At 54.7% G+C, this 16,200-nt stretch overlaps 1 protein-coding gene across 6 annotated transcripts in view; it reads left to right on the top strand.

The window, feature by feature from the left end:
* Positions 1–16,200, top strand: part of Ttc7b (tetratricopeptide repeat domain 7B) — a 232,194-nt gene that overhangs the window by 185,652 nt on the left and 30,342 nt on the right. For all 6 annotated transcript variants that reach the window (XM_047541992.1, XM_047541994.1, XM_047541995.1 and 3 more), the window contains one exon: positions 3,518–3,658. In XM_047541992.1, the coding sequence (XP_047397948.1) occupies positions 3,518–3,658 (141 nt within the window). The remainder of the gene's footprint in view (positions 1–3,517; positions 3,659–16,200) is intronic.

The raw sequence follows: 16,200 nt of genomic DNA, 5'->3' as shown, positions 1-16,200 counted from the left end.
GTGGCTTTGACGAGAAAGAAGGGTTCCCTTGACGTGTGTGGGTCAGAGCCAGCGTTTTCATGGTTGACCTGCCTGAATCAAAGTCCAGGGTCCCCACTGGCACCACCTCAGTCCTGTGAGACAGTGAGACGCAGGTTGTTTTGGTTTGTTTTGTACTCTGCCCCGAATCCCAATCCCGTGGAAGACCTTTATCTACGGTGTTATTGCCTGGAGTAGCGGAGGCTGACTCTTGGGTCATTTCACCATCGTCGTTAGTCACCTGCTGTTGTTAATAAATCTCCAGATGCTCTAATGTCACCCTGGTTCAGAACGTGAAGGCTGGGGCCCTGTGGAGGATGTGTGACCAGGAGGCGACTCCGCTGGAAGAAGTACTTCTGGAGAACCTGCTGCCCTTCGTTCTGTTTTAGTGGGCTAGTTACGTCGACGGGGAGTCACTGAAAGACACCCGATGTTTGATCATCTGCCACCGAGACTGTCAGTCCAGACTGATAGAAGGGACAGCAACTGCACCAGAAGGCCCTTGGAGACGGTGACGGGTCCGGCCTCTGAGGCTTCATGGGGGGAGGTGGAACATGCAGACACACATCCCCAGGCGGGGGCTATTCTCCCAAATGTCACACGGTGACGTCGTCTGTTTCTGCTGCTGTCCGGCTGACCCACGGTGTCCACCTCCCGCTGAGGGTGGGCCTGGCACAGTTGGTCTCTGCAGAGTCCGAAGCAGAGGACACACCCTGCCTCCTGTCCTGCCACACAGTGACAGCGACAGCCACAGAGAAGCCACAAGGACGCCAGGAGGCCTCCCTGCAGGGAGGAACTGAAGGTCGCAGCCACCTCCCTGGAGGAGGTGGCCCCGGAGCTGGACTCAGAGGCTGGATCTCGAGTCAGGCCAGGTCAGTCCTGGTTTTGCCACCACTTGGCTCTGTGACTTTGGATAGTGACATGACCTCATCGAGTCTCGATTCTGCCACCTAAACAACGCAGAAAACATTGTTCCCTGCCTGGAGATTCACATGTGCAAAGTGCTAATCACAGATCCTGAATGACCTGCTCCCCATGGCTGAGGCCCAGCCCACTGCCAAGGTCGGCCTCCTCCTCTGCCAGACCTCTTTCACAGGAGCGCGACTGCTAGGCTAAGAATGAACTTAGTCACAGGTAGATCTCACAAAGTGAAGGAACTTTGACAATAGGTTTTGATTAGTTCATTTGGGGACCAAATAAACAAAATAGTTAATCCAAAAAGCAAAAATGATCCCTTCAAAAGCCACAAGTCCTTGAGGCAAAGGATTCATAGAAGCTGGTAGGAATTTTGTCAAATTCTTCTATAACCCTAGAACATTATCATTTTTAAATGAATCAATGACTGAATATTATAGACCTGTTTCAGTTTTAGTTTCTAATGTGGTAAATATGTATCCATAGATAAAACCCACATAAATCCCATTAGTGTCTGATAATTTTCCAGAATCCAAAGGGATTCTGAAGCCTAGTCCGAGACCGTCTGTTCTGGGGAACAAGCTCTTGGAAGTCTGTTGCCCGGGTGACCATGGGCTACAGGGAGGTCTCAGCACTCAGCCGCCAGCCTGGGCCCAGGCTTTCCTGACCTGGGGGTGGTCACCAAGTGGATGCCTCATCCTGACTCAAGAGTTAGTGACTCCTCTGGTGTAGGCTGTCCTTGCAACACCACAATTTCTAACCTTCCAGTGACTGTGATGTGAAGTCCATGTTGAGAATCCCCGTTTCAGACAGACCAGCTTGGTAATGGCAGATACAGCAACAGCCACCTCTGGGATAGTCATCTATTTAACTCATCATTGCTACTGAAGGTCTCAGGGAAGCCACATCAAGTCCTTCTTATCCAAGTTAAAATATTGCTTTCTATCAAACAAAATAAGATCAAAATATCCATGGCAGCTTAATCATTTTGCTCTTTAGATTGCCAAAAGATAGCTAGACGTATTTGTCCAACTTCATAGCCAGACTTTGTAGGTTAGCCTGTGTCATGAATGCTATCAGTTTAGACTCTCGCCGTGGCCTCATTTGCCTTTTCTGGGTGACTGTGTCCCCTCTGGCACACTCCTGAGGTCTTTCCTCCAAGTGGTTATCTTCACAGGCATCCTTGGGGCCTGTCTATGGATTATCCACCCGTGGAAGGTAGAATGCCTTCCCTTTGGTAGATTTGATTTACATCCACAACCCACCAAAGGATTTAAGTGTATTTAGAGGAACCCACACTGCTATCATGTTAGAATAGTCAAAACAACACAGCCAGTTAAAGTCAATAAATGAAGGTGCATTCCAAATCCCAGCTGAAATTATCTTTATAATTTTGTATTATCCAGAGGCAAATGAACTTGCTTTGTTTGCATAGTCAGCATTTTTAAATTTTGAGACTGGGTCTCATTATGTTGCATAAGCTTATCTCAAACTTGGTTAAAATGATCCTCCTGCCTCAGCCCCCCAAGCTGCTGGGATTAGAGGTCCCACCCACAACTCCATTATCAGCATTTATCTTTGCGTATTTTCACTGTTTTAAACTTCATGAGAGTTACCACTAACCGTGTTGAGATGTGTCTCTCTGTACTGAGCTTCCTGATGAATTATAAATTAAGAACATTGCAGGTAAATATAAACATTGACAGTTTTAAATTCAAAATAACTGCAAATCCTGCTGTCAGTTCCACAGTCACACCTCCAAGAGCGTTGGACAGGTGGGGAGCGAGCCCTGTTTAAGGAGGTGGTCTCCTCTCGTCGGGTCCTCTGTGAGGCACTTCGGCCTTTTGCCTGGCACCTGTGCTTGGTGGTCTCTTTCCTTAGCTCTCAGGGCAGCAGGTTTTACGGAAGAGTCAGGCAGGTTCTGAGCCCGGGCGTCTTAGCTGCAAGCCATCCTCCTCGAGTCTGGTATGAGCCTTAAGGATAGATGCTAGCTTAACCTGGGACAAAGGGTCCTCTTTCTGCAGTTTGCGGGCCATGTCATAGGATACGGTTCCCTGTCCAGTGGAGTCACCCACCTCTCAAAGGCTCGGCTCCACTAATGACACGGGAGGTTGCAGGGTCTGTCCTGAGAATGGCCACCCGGCTACTCCAGAGGCTGCCCTGGAGGCAAGCGTGGTGCCCCGCCCTCTCCTGTAGAGTTGAGTTTAGGCCCTTACAGGGTGCGTTGTAACGTCCCTTCATGGCACTTCATTTATGCCGATTGTTAGCACCGTGTCACTGCTATGTGTCTAGAGCCCCCCTTCCTGCTCCCGACACTCACCGCGCCATGCTGAGCTCCTGGAGGGAGCCCTTGGCGTAGCATGCGCTCTGCGTGTTGACTGCAGGATCAGCCCAGGCAAAAGGAGGAAAGCAAGGTTCCAGCCACCGGGGCCCTGACTTCTTTATGGGCGGAGACTCAGAAACGTCCTGGGAAGGGCTGTGTGAGCGTGCGCACTTGTGTCCGTGTCCGGGAGGGGCTGTCTGCCCAGGGTGTTGTTGGTCTGCCTTTGTGCTCCTCATACAGTCTTCTCGAAACTTCCCACAGGCTCCGTCCACGCCACGTCAGTAGCAGCCTCAAGAGTGGAGCAGGCACTGTCGGAAGTGGCCTCGTCCCTGCAGAGCAGCGCCCCCAAGCAGGGCCCACTACACCCCTGGATGACGTTGGCACAGATCTGGCTCCACGCAGGTACAGCTCTTTCCTCTCCTTCCACCCACCCACCCCCACAACCCACTCCTGTGCCAGAGGCTGCAGGGTCCTGCCGGCACTCAGCTGTCTAGCCAGGACCCCTCATGGGGAGAAATCAGAATCTGAAGTCAAGCACCAAACTGGTACTTCTTCTCAGGAGCCATGAGTTACTATTTCTCACCATCCCTCCGTGTCTACACCTGACCCGAAGCCTGGCCCAGAGTGGGCATCCGTCCAGGAGAGGTTTTGTGACTGGGACTCAGGATTCCTGGGGAGTTTGCCATGTGGGGTGCAGGGTTTGTGCTGAAGATGGACCAGAGCTACACTCCACATTGTCCTTGTGGGTGACTTGGAACCCCAGCTGTGCTGCGTACTGACTGAGTAGACTTGAGATCTGTCTTGACCTCTCTGCCTCAGTTCCCTCATCTGCGTGGGGGGTTAGAGTAATACGTGATGAGCATAAAGTCTGACACACTGCAGCTGCCAAGGAATCTCCAGGAGAGGGGACAAAGGGTGTTAATGACACAGATGTCTATCAAAGCCAGGGTAGGGGCAGTGTGTCTGGTGTCCTCACTCCCCTCTGATGGCACCATGGGTGACCTACAGAGAGGGAGGCAGTGGCAGCAGCCACGGGTCTAAAAACTGGCCTGGAAGCAGGTATGGGCACCTGCCCTAGCTCCCTGTGGCAGCCAGCTGGCTCAGGATACTTCTGCACAGCCGGAAAGCTCAGAAGGAAGTCCAGCACGTGGGCACCTTGGCAATGAGAATCCTACCACACAGGCCTCCTCAGGAAATGATGGCTGTTGATTTACTTGCATATTTCTACTTTTACATGAAAGGTAACTTCTGTCCCTGAGTTTTATTGCTTGGTCTGCATGATCCTGATGAGGCCTTCTGAGGCTCCACCCACAGTGTGACACCAAAGGTCACCAAGAGGGTGGGTGTGGCCCCCCACCAGTTGCACATCTGTTTACTGCTTTTTGCCAGGGCTGACTGCATGGTGTCCAGCCGAGGGTGTCACCTTGGTGGAGCTGCGTGTGCAAGCCCAGCTGGATCGACCTGACCTTTGGCGGTCCCGGAGTCCAGCAGTCGGCATTCTGTGTTGGCATCTTTAATTGAGCCATAACAACCACAGTAAATTAACAAGTTAGATTCTTCTGAGCAGAAGTACAGAGAGGCTGATTCATGAGTGTCTGATTATTCTTGCCCCAGCGTTGGGCCTTTTTCCCAAAGAGGTCACAGACAGGGCCAGGGCGCAGCAGGGACACACGCCTCCTCCCAGCTCTGACAGAAGAGCCAGACCCAGCTTAGGATTCTGGTACCATCCCATTCAGTCTCCTCCCTAAACAGATCATGGAGGAGAGAGCGAGGAACATGGCCTGGTGTCCAGGGCCGGGAAGCCTCACTGAGCCTCCAGGCTGATGTGAGGGCAGAACTGTCTTTTAAATGGGGCTTGAAGTGGAGTTTTGAAGGGCCAGAGTCTAGAGCCCAGAGGGCTGCTTCTCTTGCTTGTTCCACTGAAAACTTAATGGCCTGAGGGCCATGAGGCTCCAGAGAGCTTTGCCTTGTGGTTGCTGCCCCTCACTCGGTCATCCAGGACTTGCCTGTCTGTGGGGCCTGCCTCGACTCGAGGAGGCCATTCTGCAGCTGCTTATTACAACACTGAAGAACTCGTGGCTAAGATTATAGTTTGGAACTATCCTTAAATTTTTATATAGTCCCATAAGCATCATTGCTCATTGCTGTGGCCTATAGGACAGAATAAAGTTCTCATTACTAGTTAATGAGCATGTTTTTAATGTTCTACAGGCTGGCATTGAACTGCATAAAGCAACTGCCACGCTTTCCTCTTAGACCTGTGCATACTGCACACACGGAGTGAGCCCTGAGTACAGTAGGAATGCATAGAACCAGTTGGGGTCTTAGGATCTGTGCCACACTGACTCTTTAAAGAAAGGGACCGTGTCCTGTTGTCCACATAGTCTTCAAAGAGGTGAACTCAGGAGAAAACAGTTTCCACTGAACTCTCAGCATGTATCATGTAAGGTTTGAGCTCTGGGGCTCTGAAGGACAAAAGAAAGGTGTCCTCAGTTGACAGTAGATCAAAACCAGGTCACTTCTGCTTCCTGTGTGTCATTGGCTCCAGTGATACTTCCAGATCCCATAGATTTTGCATGCTTTCCAGAAATCAAATCAAGTCCTGACACCCAGGGCCCTGGTGCTCCTGGGCAGGCATGGGCCTCTCTTCTCTTGGTTGCTTTTCTGATGAACTGAGGGTAGCAGGGAGCTGAGCGTGGGAGCTCCGGCTAAAGATGGGATTTCTGACAGACTGGGATTGAACCCAGGCCTGTGCATGCTAGACCAGCACCCTACTTCTGAGCTGCATCTTTAGCCCTTTTTATTTTTTTTATTTTGAGACAGAGACTGGCTAAGTTACCCAGGATGGCCTGGAACTTGCCATCCTCCTGCCTCAGCCTCCCGTGTAGCTGGAATTAGAAGTGTACACCACCAACTGGGCTTGTGGCCCTAGTTTTGATCTTGCGGGAAGGTCACTCTGAGATTCTGTATGCTATATCAGAGGGTTCCTGGGACACTTATATATGCATCTAATGGCAAGAAGATCATGAGCAGGACACCAGAGCCTCTCACCACTTGGTGAGGGAACAGACCAAAGACACAGCCTGTAGTACAGACCCAGGAGACAAGGGATGCTTGCCCATAGAGGGTCCTGTGTGGTGGACTCCCCTTCCCTCAGCACCTTCTCTTCAGTCCTGGACACCTGGCCCCGGGGCCTTAGACTCAGCAGGACACCTGGTAGCTGAGCTGGCCTGGGCTGTGCAAGTTTGTCCCTTGGTTGTTTTGGACCTGTTTCTGTGGTTCGTGCATCTAAATTATTCTCAAAGAGCACACTCATGTGGTACATGATTGAAAAGTAGGAAGGATGTAAAGTGAAAGGCTTCCCTTATCCCTCGGCCCCAGACACCTGTCGCAGGTGGGTGGTGTTCTGTGCACCTTCCAGAGACCTTGCCCACGCTGTGTGGTGTCCCAGCTGTCCTCTTGATAGTGTGCCTGGGAGGCTGCTGCGTCAGCACTTATGAGACTGACCGTGTAAATCCACAGCTGCACAGTATAAATCCACGCTGTGGAAATCCTCTAACCAGTGCTCCGTTGATTAAGGGTTAGTCCATTTCTAGTACTTTGCTGTTACAACGTTTCAAGAAATATCCTCACCTATATTGTTCTGTATTTCAAAGGTAAACTCCAAAAAGTAGCACTGCTGGGTCAAAGGCTGTGCACACCCTAATTTTGATAGTTTGTCACATTGCCCTCTGTGGAGTCATACCAAGGTCCAGCCCAGTCAACGATGCATGCTGTCTGCTTTCTTCCCTGCTTGCCAACAGCACAGAACCTCAGAATCCTAGGTCTTTGCCAGCCCAGTACCTGGAAAATGGCATTTCCATTGACTGCTCATGGCATTTGCCCTGTATGACTTTAGACCCTGAGTTTCCTTTTTTACTCATAAGTGTTTATTATATGCTTTATGTCTGTGGTAGGTGCCCAGATTTGGGGTTTTTTTTTTGTTTGTTTGTTTGTTTGTTTGTCTTTTTCCCCCTGAACACATTTATCAATCATTTTTCCTCTAGCATCTGTTCTTCCCATAGTATTTAGAAAGCGCTACCCATTCTGGTCTCTGAAAGTTCCATTTGCATATACACTGTGTTGTACAGAAGGTCAGGGGGAGGGTCTTCCCTCCACTCTGCAGCAGGGACCCAGGCAGACAGATGTGAGCATCCATGCAGTGCCCCTGGAGCAGACGCAGGGCACGACTCTTAGTACAGACTTCCTCAGAACCACAGCCCTTCTTCTGTGGGCCTCAGGAGCTCATGCAGTCATGGTAATTCCAAGTTGGACCAGACCCTTTCCAAGCCACACAGCTCCTGGGTACCCATCTTTCAAGTCCCACATTGGGATGGCAGCTAAAAATGACTTGGTGGTAGGTGGTTAATTTTTGCTTGTTACTTACTAATAATTATAGCTTTCACTTTGGCACCTCTCACAGCCGAAACCAGCGGCTATTCTTAGATGTGCAAGATCAGATTTTCTGATTCCTGCTGGGAATTTAAAGTCCTGGTACTCACAGGTTCTGTGCCTCTGGCCTCACCTGTCGCCTTCTTCCTTCCCACTCCCAGGCTCCTCCCAGGCACAGGAGGTTGCCTGAACAGGGCCAAGGGGTGTTCCTGTGGCACGTCCTCCGTGATGAGACGAAGACTGCTCCCAGACCTGCCATATGCATACATACGGGTACAGGGAGCACCTGTGAGAGAGACCTGAAGTCCCAGGGGCCAGCCTGGGCAGGTCTGGTGCTGGTCTAGATGGGTCAGCTCCGCCCACCAGCCCCCACTTCCTTGGGGCTTGGTTAATGGTCGACGGCTTGCGGGTAGCTTTCCCAAGACAGCGCATGTCCAGATGCTATTGCAAGGCCTTTCTGTGTCTTAGCTTATTTGGTTCTCATCGTGGCCTGGCATTGGAGGGTACCCTCTGCACCCCACTCACCCCACATAAAGAAGCTGAGACCCAGCCATCAAGTCACTAACCTGAGTTTGCATGGCTCTCATGCCAGGTAGCCTGCATTCCAGGGTGACCCAGAACCTTGCTGTAACCCTCACTAGACCCCAGTTGTTCAGCCCACTATCCCTGCGCATCTCTTTGTGTGTCCGGCTCTGTGGTTCAGTGGTCATGACGATAGACGCAGTCCCTGCATTCACGGAGTTCACAGGTGCGAACAAAACGGCTACAGAAGCACCCAAGCCTCACAGTATCAAGTGTCAGGAAGGAGCAATGCAGGCTGTCTGACCCCGGGGAACAAAAGGCCTCACCCCAGCAGGGCAGAGGAGGCCTGCACACATCCGAGAAGAGACTGGAAGCTCAATTAGCATTGGCCAGGGATGATGGAGGGAGGCCCAGGCAGCACGCTGGGAAGGCCTAAAGACAGCACGAGCTCTGAGAAGTGAAGGGCCCTGGGGCAGGAAGCTTAAGAGTAAGATGGAGGTGGCCCAAGGGGAGGTAGCGAGCTGGGGTCAATGTGCTGCGCCTCAAGAGCCATGTTAAGATCTTTGAACCCAATCCTAAAAGCTCGTCAAGAACTTGAAGCAGGAGCGTGAAAGGACCCGACTGAGTTTTTAAAAGCTCATTGCAGCTACAAGCGGAGAGGGATTGGAAGGCAGCCACGCCAGAACCGAAGAAGCAGGAGGACAGTTGTTGGGACCCTTGGTCCCAAGTGGTTGCCGTGGGTGGGAGAAGGGTCTGGCTGGTGGATGAGGTGAAGGTGACGGAAAAGGAGGAATGCAGGAAGAATCCCAAGCTCGGGGCTTGAGCGAGTGGTGCGGGCAATGCCACTTCGCCCAGTGAGGCAGCGCGGGGAAGACCTGATGTCCTGGGAGGAGAGTCCAGAGTCCTGTTTGAACTTGGAAATGTCAGATGTCCAAAGACATGCAAGTGACAATGCCACAGAGGCGGCTGAGTATTTGCATCGCATTTCAGATTCAGACTGGAAACATACATGTGAGAGTTGGGATTTAAAGCCAACAGATGCCACAAGAAGGCCTAAGTAGAGAATGAAGGTGGAGAAGGAGAGGACCAGACTGAGGCCTGAGCCCCCTGCGTTGGCTGTGTGGAGAGGGGAGGAAAAGCCCCAGGAACTAGGGAGTGGTCAGCAAGGGGGAGAACGTGGGACAGGTGCCAGAGGGGGTGTGAAGGCACCCATGGCACAGTGAAGGACCCGGGTGCTTTCATGTCCTCACAAAATGCAGAGTGGGACGGTCACACAAGATGATGCTGTGGCGCTCTCAGCCTGTCGCCATTAAAGTCACTACTTTGAAGGGCGGTGCTGCTGAGCAGCTGGGTGTGACGGAGACGGAGCGTTTGTTGGATGTGGTGTATGGGAGGTACTGGGGACCAGGACAAGACTGGTTTTGTTGGGATGGTGGAGCTGAAAGCCATCTGGTGTGGGGTGCACATCACGTGGCAGGTGAGGACACGGAGGCAGAGGGGGCAGCATCCTTGCAGGAACAAGCCCTCTGAGCAGGGACAGGCCTGAGCAGGGAGCAGGGGGTGCAGGATGCTGAGAGCAGCTCACTGGTCACTGGTTGCTGGTCAGGGTGCTGAGGAAGAGCAGCCAGAAGACAGTGGACGGAAGTTCCCAGAAGGTGAGGGTCTCAGAGGCCAGGGCCCAGGCAGAGGGCTGACCCCCAGCCCCACAGGGGTGCAGAGTGGCAGGTACAGAGGACAGACAGGCTTGTCCACTGGTGGCAGGAAGAGGCTTGAGGTCTGCTGTGCTGGCTGCTGGCTTCTCTCTGAATGATGAAGCAAGTTCTGCCAGGGGACGGGGCTGCTGCGGAAGAATTGAGAGGCAGAACAGCTGGGTCACAGCCTGGAAGGGACGAAGTGTGTCACCAATGGGCTCGAGGACAAGCTGCGTGTCTCACTTCCCCCACGCCCCCAGGAAGGACTCACTCTCAACACACGGATAGCCAGACAGAGGCTTGGAGATAAATGGCCATCCTGCAGCCTCGGCCCTGGCAAAGGCATTTGGCTGGGCCCTACGTGAGGACAGCACCGTGTTCGGCTTTGGGACTGCAGAGCCGCGCTGGGGGCCTGGCTCAGAGAAGTTCAGGGCAGAGCGACGCCTGGGAACAGAGCCACTCCTCTTCTTCCTGCCTTCCCCAAGCAGCAGAGCTGATGATGGCGAGGCCTCTTCAAGAGGTGACAAGGAGCCCACCGGTACCCTGCCGCTGTCCCCTTGGCCTGCCTGCTGATTTCCATGTGGAGAAAGTTCGTGGGAACATGAGAGGTGCTCCAGGGGCGCCCTCTGCCGCAGCACCCCGCGTTCACCCTGGCAGGACACCCCTGCCCTCCAGGGCATGGCTCCCTGGGGAAGCAGAGTTTAGGGGGTCAGGGCCTGCCAGCCTGCCTTCCTGTCCCTCTGCATGCCTTGGGAGTGAACGACGGAGTACCTCCTTCCCTTCAGCCCCCTGCCAGATGTGCCGACACTGGCACCCGACCTAGGCACAGTGCTTGGGGCTGCTTCACACAGGCTGCGCCTTTGAGGGACTTTCCTAAAAGGTGTCGCCTCTGAGCAGACTAAGCCCCCTGAGGGAGCTGGCGTGACTGACTGAGGCACGTTTATGAATAGAGAAGGGTGTCCTCAAACTCCCCAGGCCGACTCAGCCCTCCAGCAGGCCCAGCCTACAGCGGGGTCCACCGTGCTGCCCAAGGCCAGCACCTCACAGCCGACGTGAGGCAGGCCTGCCAAGTATTAGATGGATGACTGGATCAGGGACACGGGTTTGTCTAGCACTGGGTCCCCCCTGGGAACACCACTTCTCAAGAGAGAAGCAGTCCTCCAGCCTCACCACCCAGCTCAGCCCTCTGCACCTCACTTTCCCGAGCTTGGCTCAGCAGATGCTTCCAGAAGGCCATCCGCACCAGGCCCAATGGTGCACACCTGTAATCCCAGCGGCTTGGGAGCCTGAAGCAGGGGGATGGCAAGTTCAAAGACAGCCTCAGCAACCTAGCAAGGCCCTAAGCCTTAGTGAGATCCTGTCTCAAAATAAAAATACCAAGGGCTTGGGATGTGGCTTGGGTTAAGGCGTCCCTGGGTTCAATCCCTGGTACAAGCAAAGAAGGCGGCGGCCGTCAGTGCACAAGCAGAGTCAGGGGCTTGGGCAGGGCAGAGCGCGGACTCCCCCAGGCCCTGCAGGAGCACGGCAGCATCTCATGGGCGATGGCGAGGGCTGTCCCAGAGCACCTGAGGGCAGTGGAGGAACGGGAGCAGGAGAGTGGTGCACCTGGGTTGTCTGCGGGGGCCGCGTGCGGAGGCCTGTGGGCCAAGGGAGTGGCCTGGGCAGAGGTGGCCGCTGGGCCTGGCAGAGCTGGGGAGCAGAGGAAGGGAAGCAGTCTGGAAGGTAGCAGTCCCTCGTTTTGAATGCTCAGCAGGAATGTTTGGGTCACATTCATCCACAACGGGGAACCGTGGAAGGTTGGTACGTGGGGAGGTTTTATCCTGGCATCTCTCCAGTAACCTGTCCCCAAGCCAAACCAAGGGAGTCTGTAGAGAATATGCAGAGCTGCTGAGCTCTGAGAGGCGGAGCGTGCCATGACCCTGCGCACCCCTCACTTGGAGACTTTCAGCTGCTGCAGCAGGACAGGCTGTCACCTAGAGAGTGCCTGCAGTGCCACCTGTGTGGGCAGGCCCTGCCTGCTCCCAAGTGAGTTCTTCCTTTGGCTGATTGGCTCCAAGTTCCCAGAGCCCCCTTCCCCCTGTACAAGTTCTGACAGCTCTTCGTAAGTTCACAGGCCCTTGTTGGTTAATTTTTAAAATTTGGATTTAGCCCTGCTGGAAGGGACAGGGAAATTTCAGTTATCCTAGCTTTTCTGACCTTTGATTCTCTATGACCTGTGCCACAGAAATGGTCGCCCCGCTCTTACCCTTGATCAATGTTCCAATATCCGCAAACTTTCCTAAGCATCTACTAAGTGTTAGACCTTTTATGCAATATAATTGTGGCTAGGAGTTCCCCATAGTTTATTGGAAAAAAGTACTGATTAAGTGCTGGAGGCTTTGGAGAAGTAGAAATAGTACCCCTCTCTTTACTTCCCGAGTTCCAAACCAGTGGACTGGGGAGGCAGATAGAGAGCCAGACCCCGGCTCTGTTCCTTGGAGGCTGAGTGGGAGCATGTGACCTGACTCTGGTCATGTGCATGTGGCACAGCTGGGTCCCTGTGCATCACAGCGTGGGAGGTCCTATCCCAGATCTCAAGCCTCCCTGCTGCAGGGGCAGAGCACAGTGACGTGCCCGCACGGACAGCAGGCAGAGAATGAGGCCCCCAGAGGACAGGGCCTTGGACAGAGAGTTCTGAGGGGCCAAGTGAGCATGCTCGGTGTCCCCCAAATCAGCAACCAGGCGGAACCAGGAGTAGGGCTAAGGCAGGTGCGTGACTAAGGCAAGATTGAAGGGTTCCTGGCAAAGATGGTGTGACCAAGGTGATGACAGACAGCACGGGAGGAGCAGCCAGCCCCGTGGGGGCTGTGAGGAATGGACGCTCGTGGGACCCTCTTCTGGGGAGACCGCGGCCTCATCTGATCTGTGGATCCCCAGGCAAGGATTCCAGAGCAGTGCGAACTCACAGTGAATACCGCGTGGCCTCGTGTTCTGGACCAGCCGTGTGTCCCAGAGAAGACCATGAGCTACGGTGGCATCGGGAATGTTGGGGAAGCTCGGTGGTCTCTTCCTCCTCCCTCAGCCCTGTCCCACACTCCCTGACAGGCGGGAAACCCCTCCACCAGAGCTTCCTTCCTGGAGCCAGAGACCTTGTGCCCTTGCATTGTCCTTTCCTCTTGGAGAAGGAGGGGCTGTTCTGAGTCATTGTCTTAAAGGAGCCCCAGGAAAATAGGCTGGGCCTGGGTCCCCAGGTGTCAGGGCTCCTGCAGACGCCAGGAGGGGTGGGGCTTGCCCAGCTGCTGCCCCACATCTCCCTCTCTCTAGGCTCCCAGCTCCCAGCCTCTTGTTAGATCCTGACCACTGCCCTAGGGAGCTGGGGCCAGACCAGGCTCCGTGTGACAGCTGAACAGACCCAGGACCTGACTGACTCGCTGAGGGTCACACACATGTCCCAGGGCAATCACCAAGTCCTCCAGGGCCTCAAGACACTGTGGGTTACAGACCGGGAACCCTAGAGCCCTGGAGTCCCCAGGGGTGCCTCAGAGGCAAGGCGTGGGGACGAACCAAGAGGGAAGCCATGCCACCTGTTCTTCAGGATCCTTTTGTGTGGTGGCCTAAGAGGTCTTTGGAGAAAATAGTTCAAAGATCACTGCAGGACCCTGTGCCGCGTCCTTCCGTTTGAGATTAAAATGGGATTTGGAGCAGCCCAGGCTGGGATTATTTGCCACATCTGCCTCTCGCCCCATTGACCTCGCAGGTTCCCTCTGGCAGCTTCCATGGGCCTGGAAAGAATATGGCTCTATTCTGTGTCCTCTCTCCTCCTCACGGAAGCAATAGTATCAGGCCTGAGGCTTATGAAAACGTGGATAAATAAGATATTGGTGTCATTGGGGGTTCTCAGAGGACCCTCGGGGAACAGGACTTACTGTCTACTGTCACATGGGTGTTTAAGGCTCCTCCCACTCAATTCTTACGAACACTCTGGAAGCCGTCAGTCCTGCTCCCAGGCTGGCCAGTGATCTGCCCGTGAGAGGCTCTGTGTGCCTCACCAACCCACCAGGCCAAGGCTCCTGGATTTTCCAGACTTAGCCCACATGGAAACAGGTTGGGGCCCAGTGTACAGTAAGAGGAACCTTCCATGCAGCTCTCCAGGCCCTCGGGTAACCTGAAGCCGCAGCTGCGTGTGCACTTGGAGAGAGTCATGCTCCTGAAAAACAGCAGACAGCAGACAGCCTTGACGACCTCGTGGGTGTTCCTCTCCCAAAAGGGACAGGGGTTTGCCTGGTCCAATCTGAGGGGCAGAAATCTCCCTTGTCCCCTTAGAGTGTGATGTGGCACCTGTCAAGTTGAGTCTCCTGGGAAGGTGAGGCGGGCATAGCCGGGGCACTGCCACCTCAGGGCTCAGGACTTTGTTTTTGAACTGTCCGAGTCTCTGGGACTGTCCCTTGCAAGACCCTGGGCCAGTCTGTCACCTCTCTGTGCTGCCATTAGAAAGGACTGGCAGATGGAAGGCACAGTGTGGGTCTGTGCCAGGGTGATGCCACTTTATCAGGCCTTCCCTTGGCCTGGGAAGTCTGTCATCGGCGTAGGGTCACCTGTGCAGTGGGAGCTTTGAGGAAAGGGACTGGCTGGGGTGTAGAAGGACGGAGCCTGCTCTGGGCGTCTGCAGTCCCCCGGGTACAGCAGACTCTCCGGACAAGCTAGCAGGGACCCAGGGAAGCAGAGAGCTACAGGGGCAGGAGGGCAGAGCCCCCTGGCTTCCAGGGATGGTGGCCACTGAGCTGGCCTTGAAGGAGCCTGAGGTTGACCGCACGGGGGCAGAAGCCACAGAGCAGACAAGAGCACAGAGGCAGGAAGACCCACTCTTATAGGGAGCAGCGCTTGCCGTACCAGAACCTGCTGGTACAGGAAAGAGGCAGGAAGGTCACCAGGTAAGAAGGTGTGGGCCGGTCACTGCCAGGCACAGGGATCTGGAGGTTATTTTGAGCCAGAGGAGACTGTTCTCTTTGGAGACCAAGAGCCCAGGCCCATTCCAGACTGCCCAGGTCTGGGGCTGCCTTTGCCTCTGACCTGCCCTGGGACGTTGGGCAAGCATACAGCCTCTCTGTGCACTTTCCTCATCCAGGCAATGGGGACACAGCGGCAGTGCCTTCCGGATCACCGTGCAGACACAGTGAGAAATGAGAAGGCCCTGGGCAGGCATGTGTCAGGAGCGCAAGCCACCAGCAGTCACCTGGTCATTCTCTGTTCCCCTGCCACGCACTGGGCCCCCTGACTGGTTCCTGGGGACACAGTGGTGGACAGCACAGACACATCCTACCCTCGCGTCGCTCACAGCTTACCCTCCAGGGACACACAGGAAGTAGGATTGAGCAGGGAAAGGAGGTGGGGTGCTGCGTGGCCAGAGCAGGGTAGGTGGCTGGTCAGAGGCCTTGCCTGGAGGCCTGGGAGGAGAGGCTGAAGAGGAGCAGAAGCTCAAGGCCTCTGGAGGTTGGAGGACAGCTGGTATGAGGCGGGGGAAGTGACCAGGAGGCCCCACTGCAGTGGGGGAAGCTTCCGGTACAGCCGAGGACGTGAGGAAAAGGGTGACATTCCTGTCTTTTCTCACCCTGGTCTTTCGACACTCCGTCTTTGCTGCTGGTGTTCCACACACCACACGGGCTCCCACACAGCATGGAGATGCAGGAGTGGACGTCACTCAGGGTGAGGCTGGGCCCTGCCCTGAAGATGGGATGAGGGTCACGTTGCCCAGAGCAGAGCAGAGTGGCCACGGAGGAGCCCCCTGGCAGGAGACCTGACAGATGTGGCCCTGGTGGCCATGGAGAGATGGGAGAGAGGACTCAAATGTTCCCGAAGCCTCAGGCCAGCCTGGGGAAGGACGGTGGTGCTGTGGGCAGGCAGGGCCCTGGGAGAGGAGCCTAAGGGGCAGGATGCAGTGTTCCCATGTGGACACCTGCGTGGGTGCGCCTACAGGACAGAGGTGGCATTGGGAATGCGTGGTGCGCTCTGAGGGGGAGGCCGGGCTGCAGAGGAGAGAGGCCTGGGCTAGGCAGAAAGATGGCTCCTCTGCTTGTTCCAGAGTGGCGGCCTGGCCTTGCTGATGTTAACAGCTAGGAATCCCTGGGTGCAGCCACTTTTCCCAGAGGCAGCTGGATCTGGGGGACGGCCATTCTGTCTTGTGCCTTTACCTATGTGAGCCCCAGCCTGTCGCCCGTCACACTCTGGGTGTCAGGAGAGCAGACTGGGGGCAAGTCGTCGCCCTGAGCCAGGCTGTGCCTCTGCCTGCTGGTCCCTGTGCTCTTCAGCCTTTTCTCAGTGGTC

Source organism: Sciurus carolinensis, chromosome 2 (assembly GCF_902686445.1).
Source record: "Sciurus carolinensis chromosome 2, mSciCar1.2, whole genome shotgun sequence".
NCBI lineage: Eukaryota > Metazoa > Chordata > Mammalia > Rodentia > Sciuridae > Sciurus > Sciurus carolinensis.
This window is presented reverse-complemented; position numbering and strand designations above follow the sequence as displayed.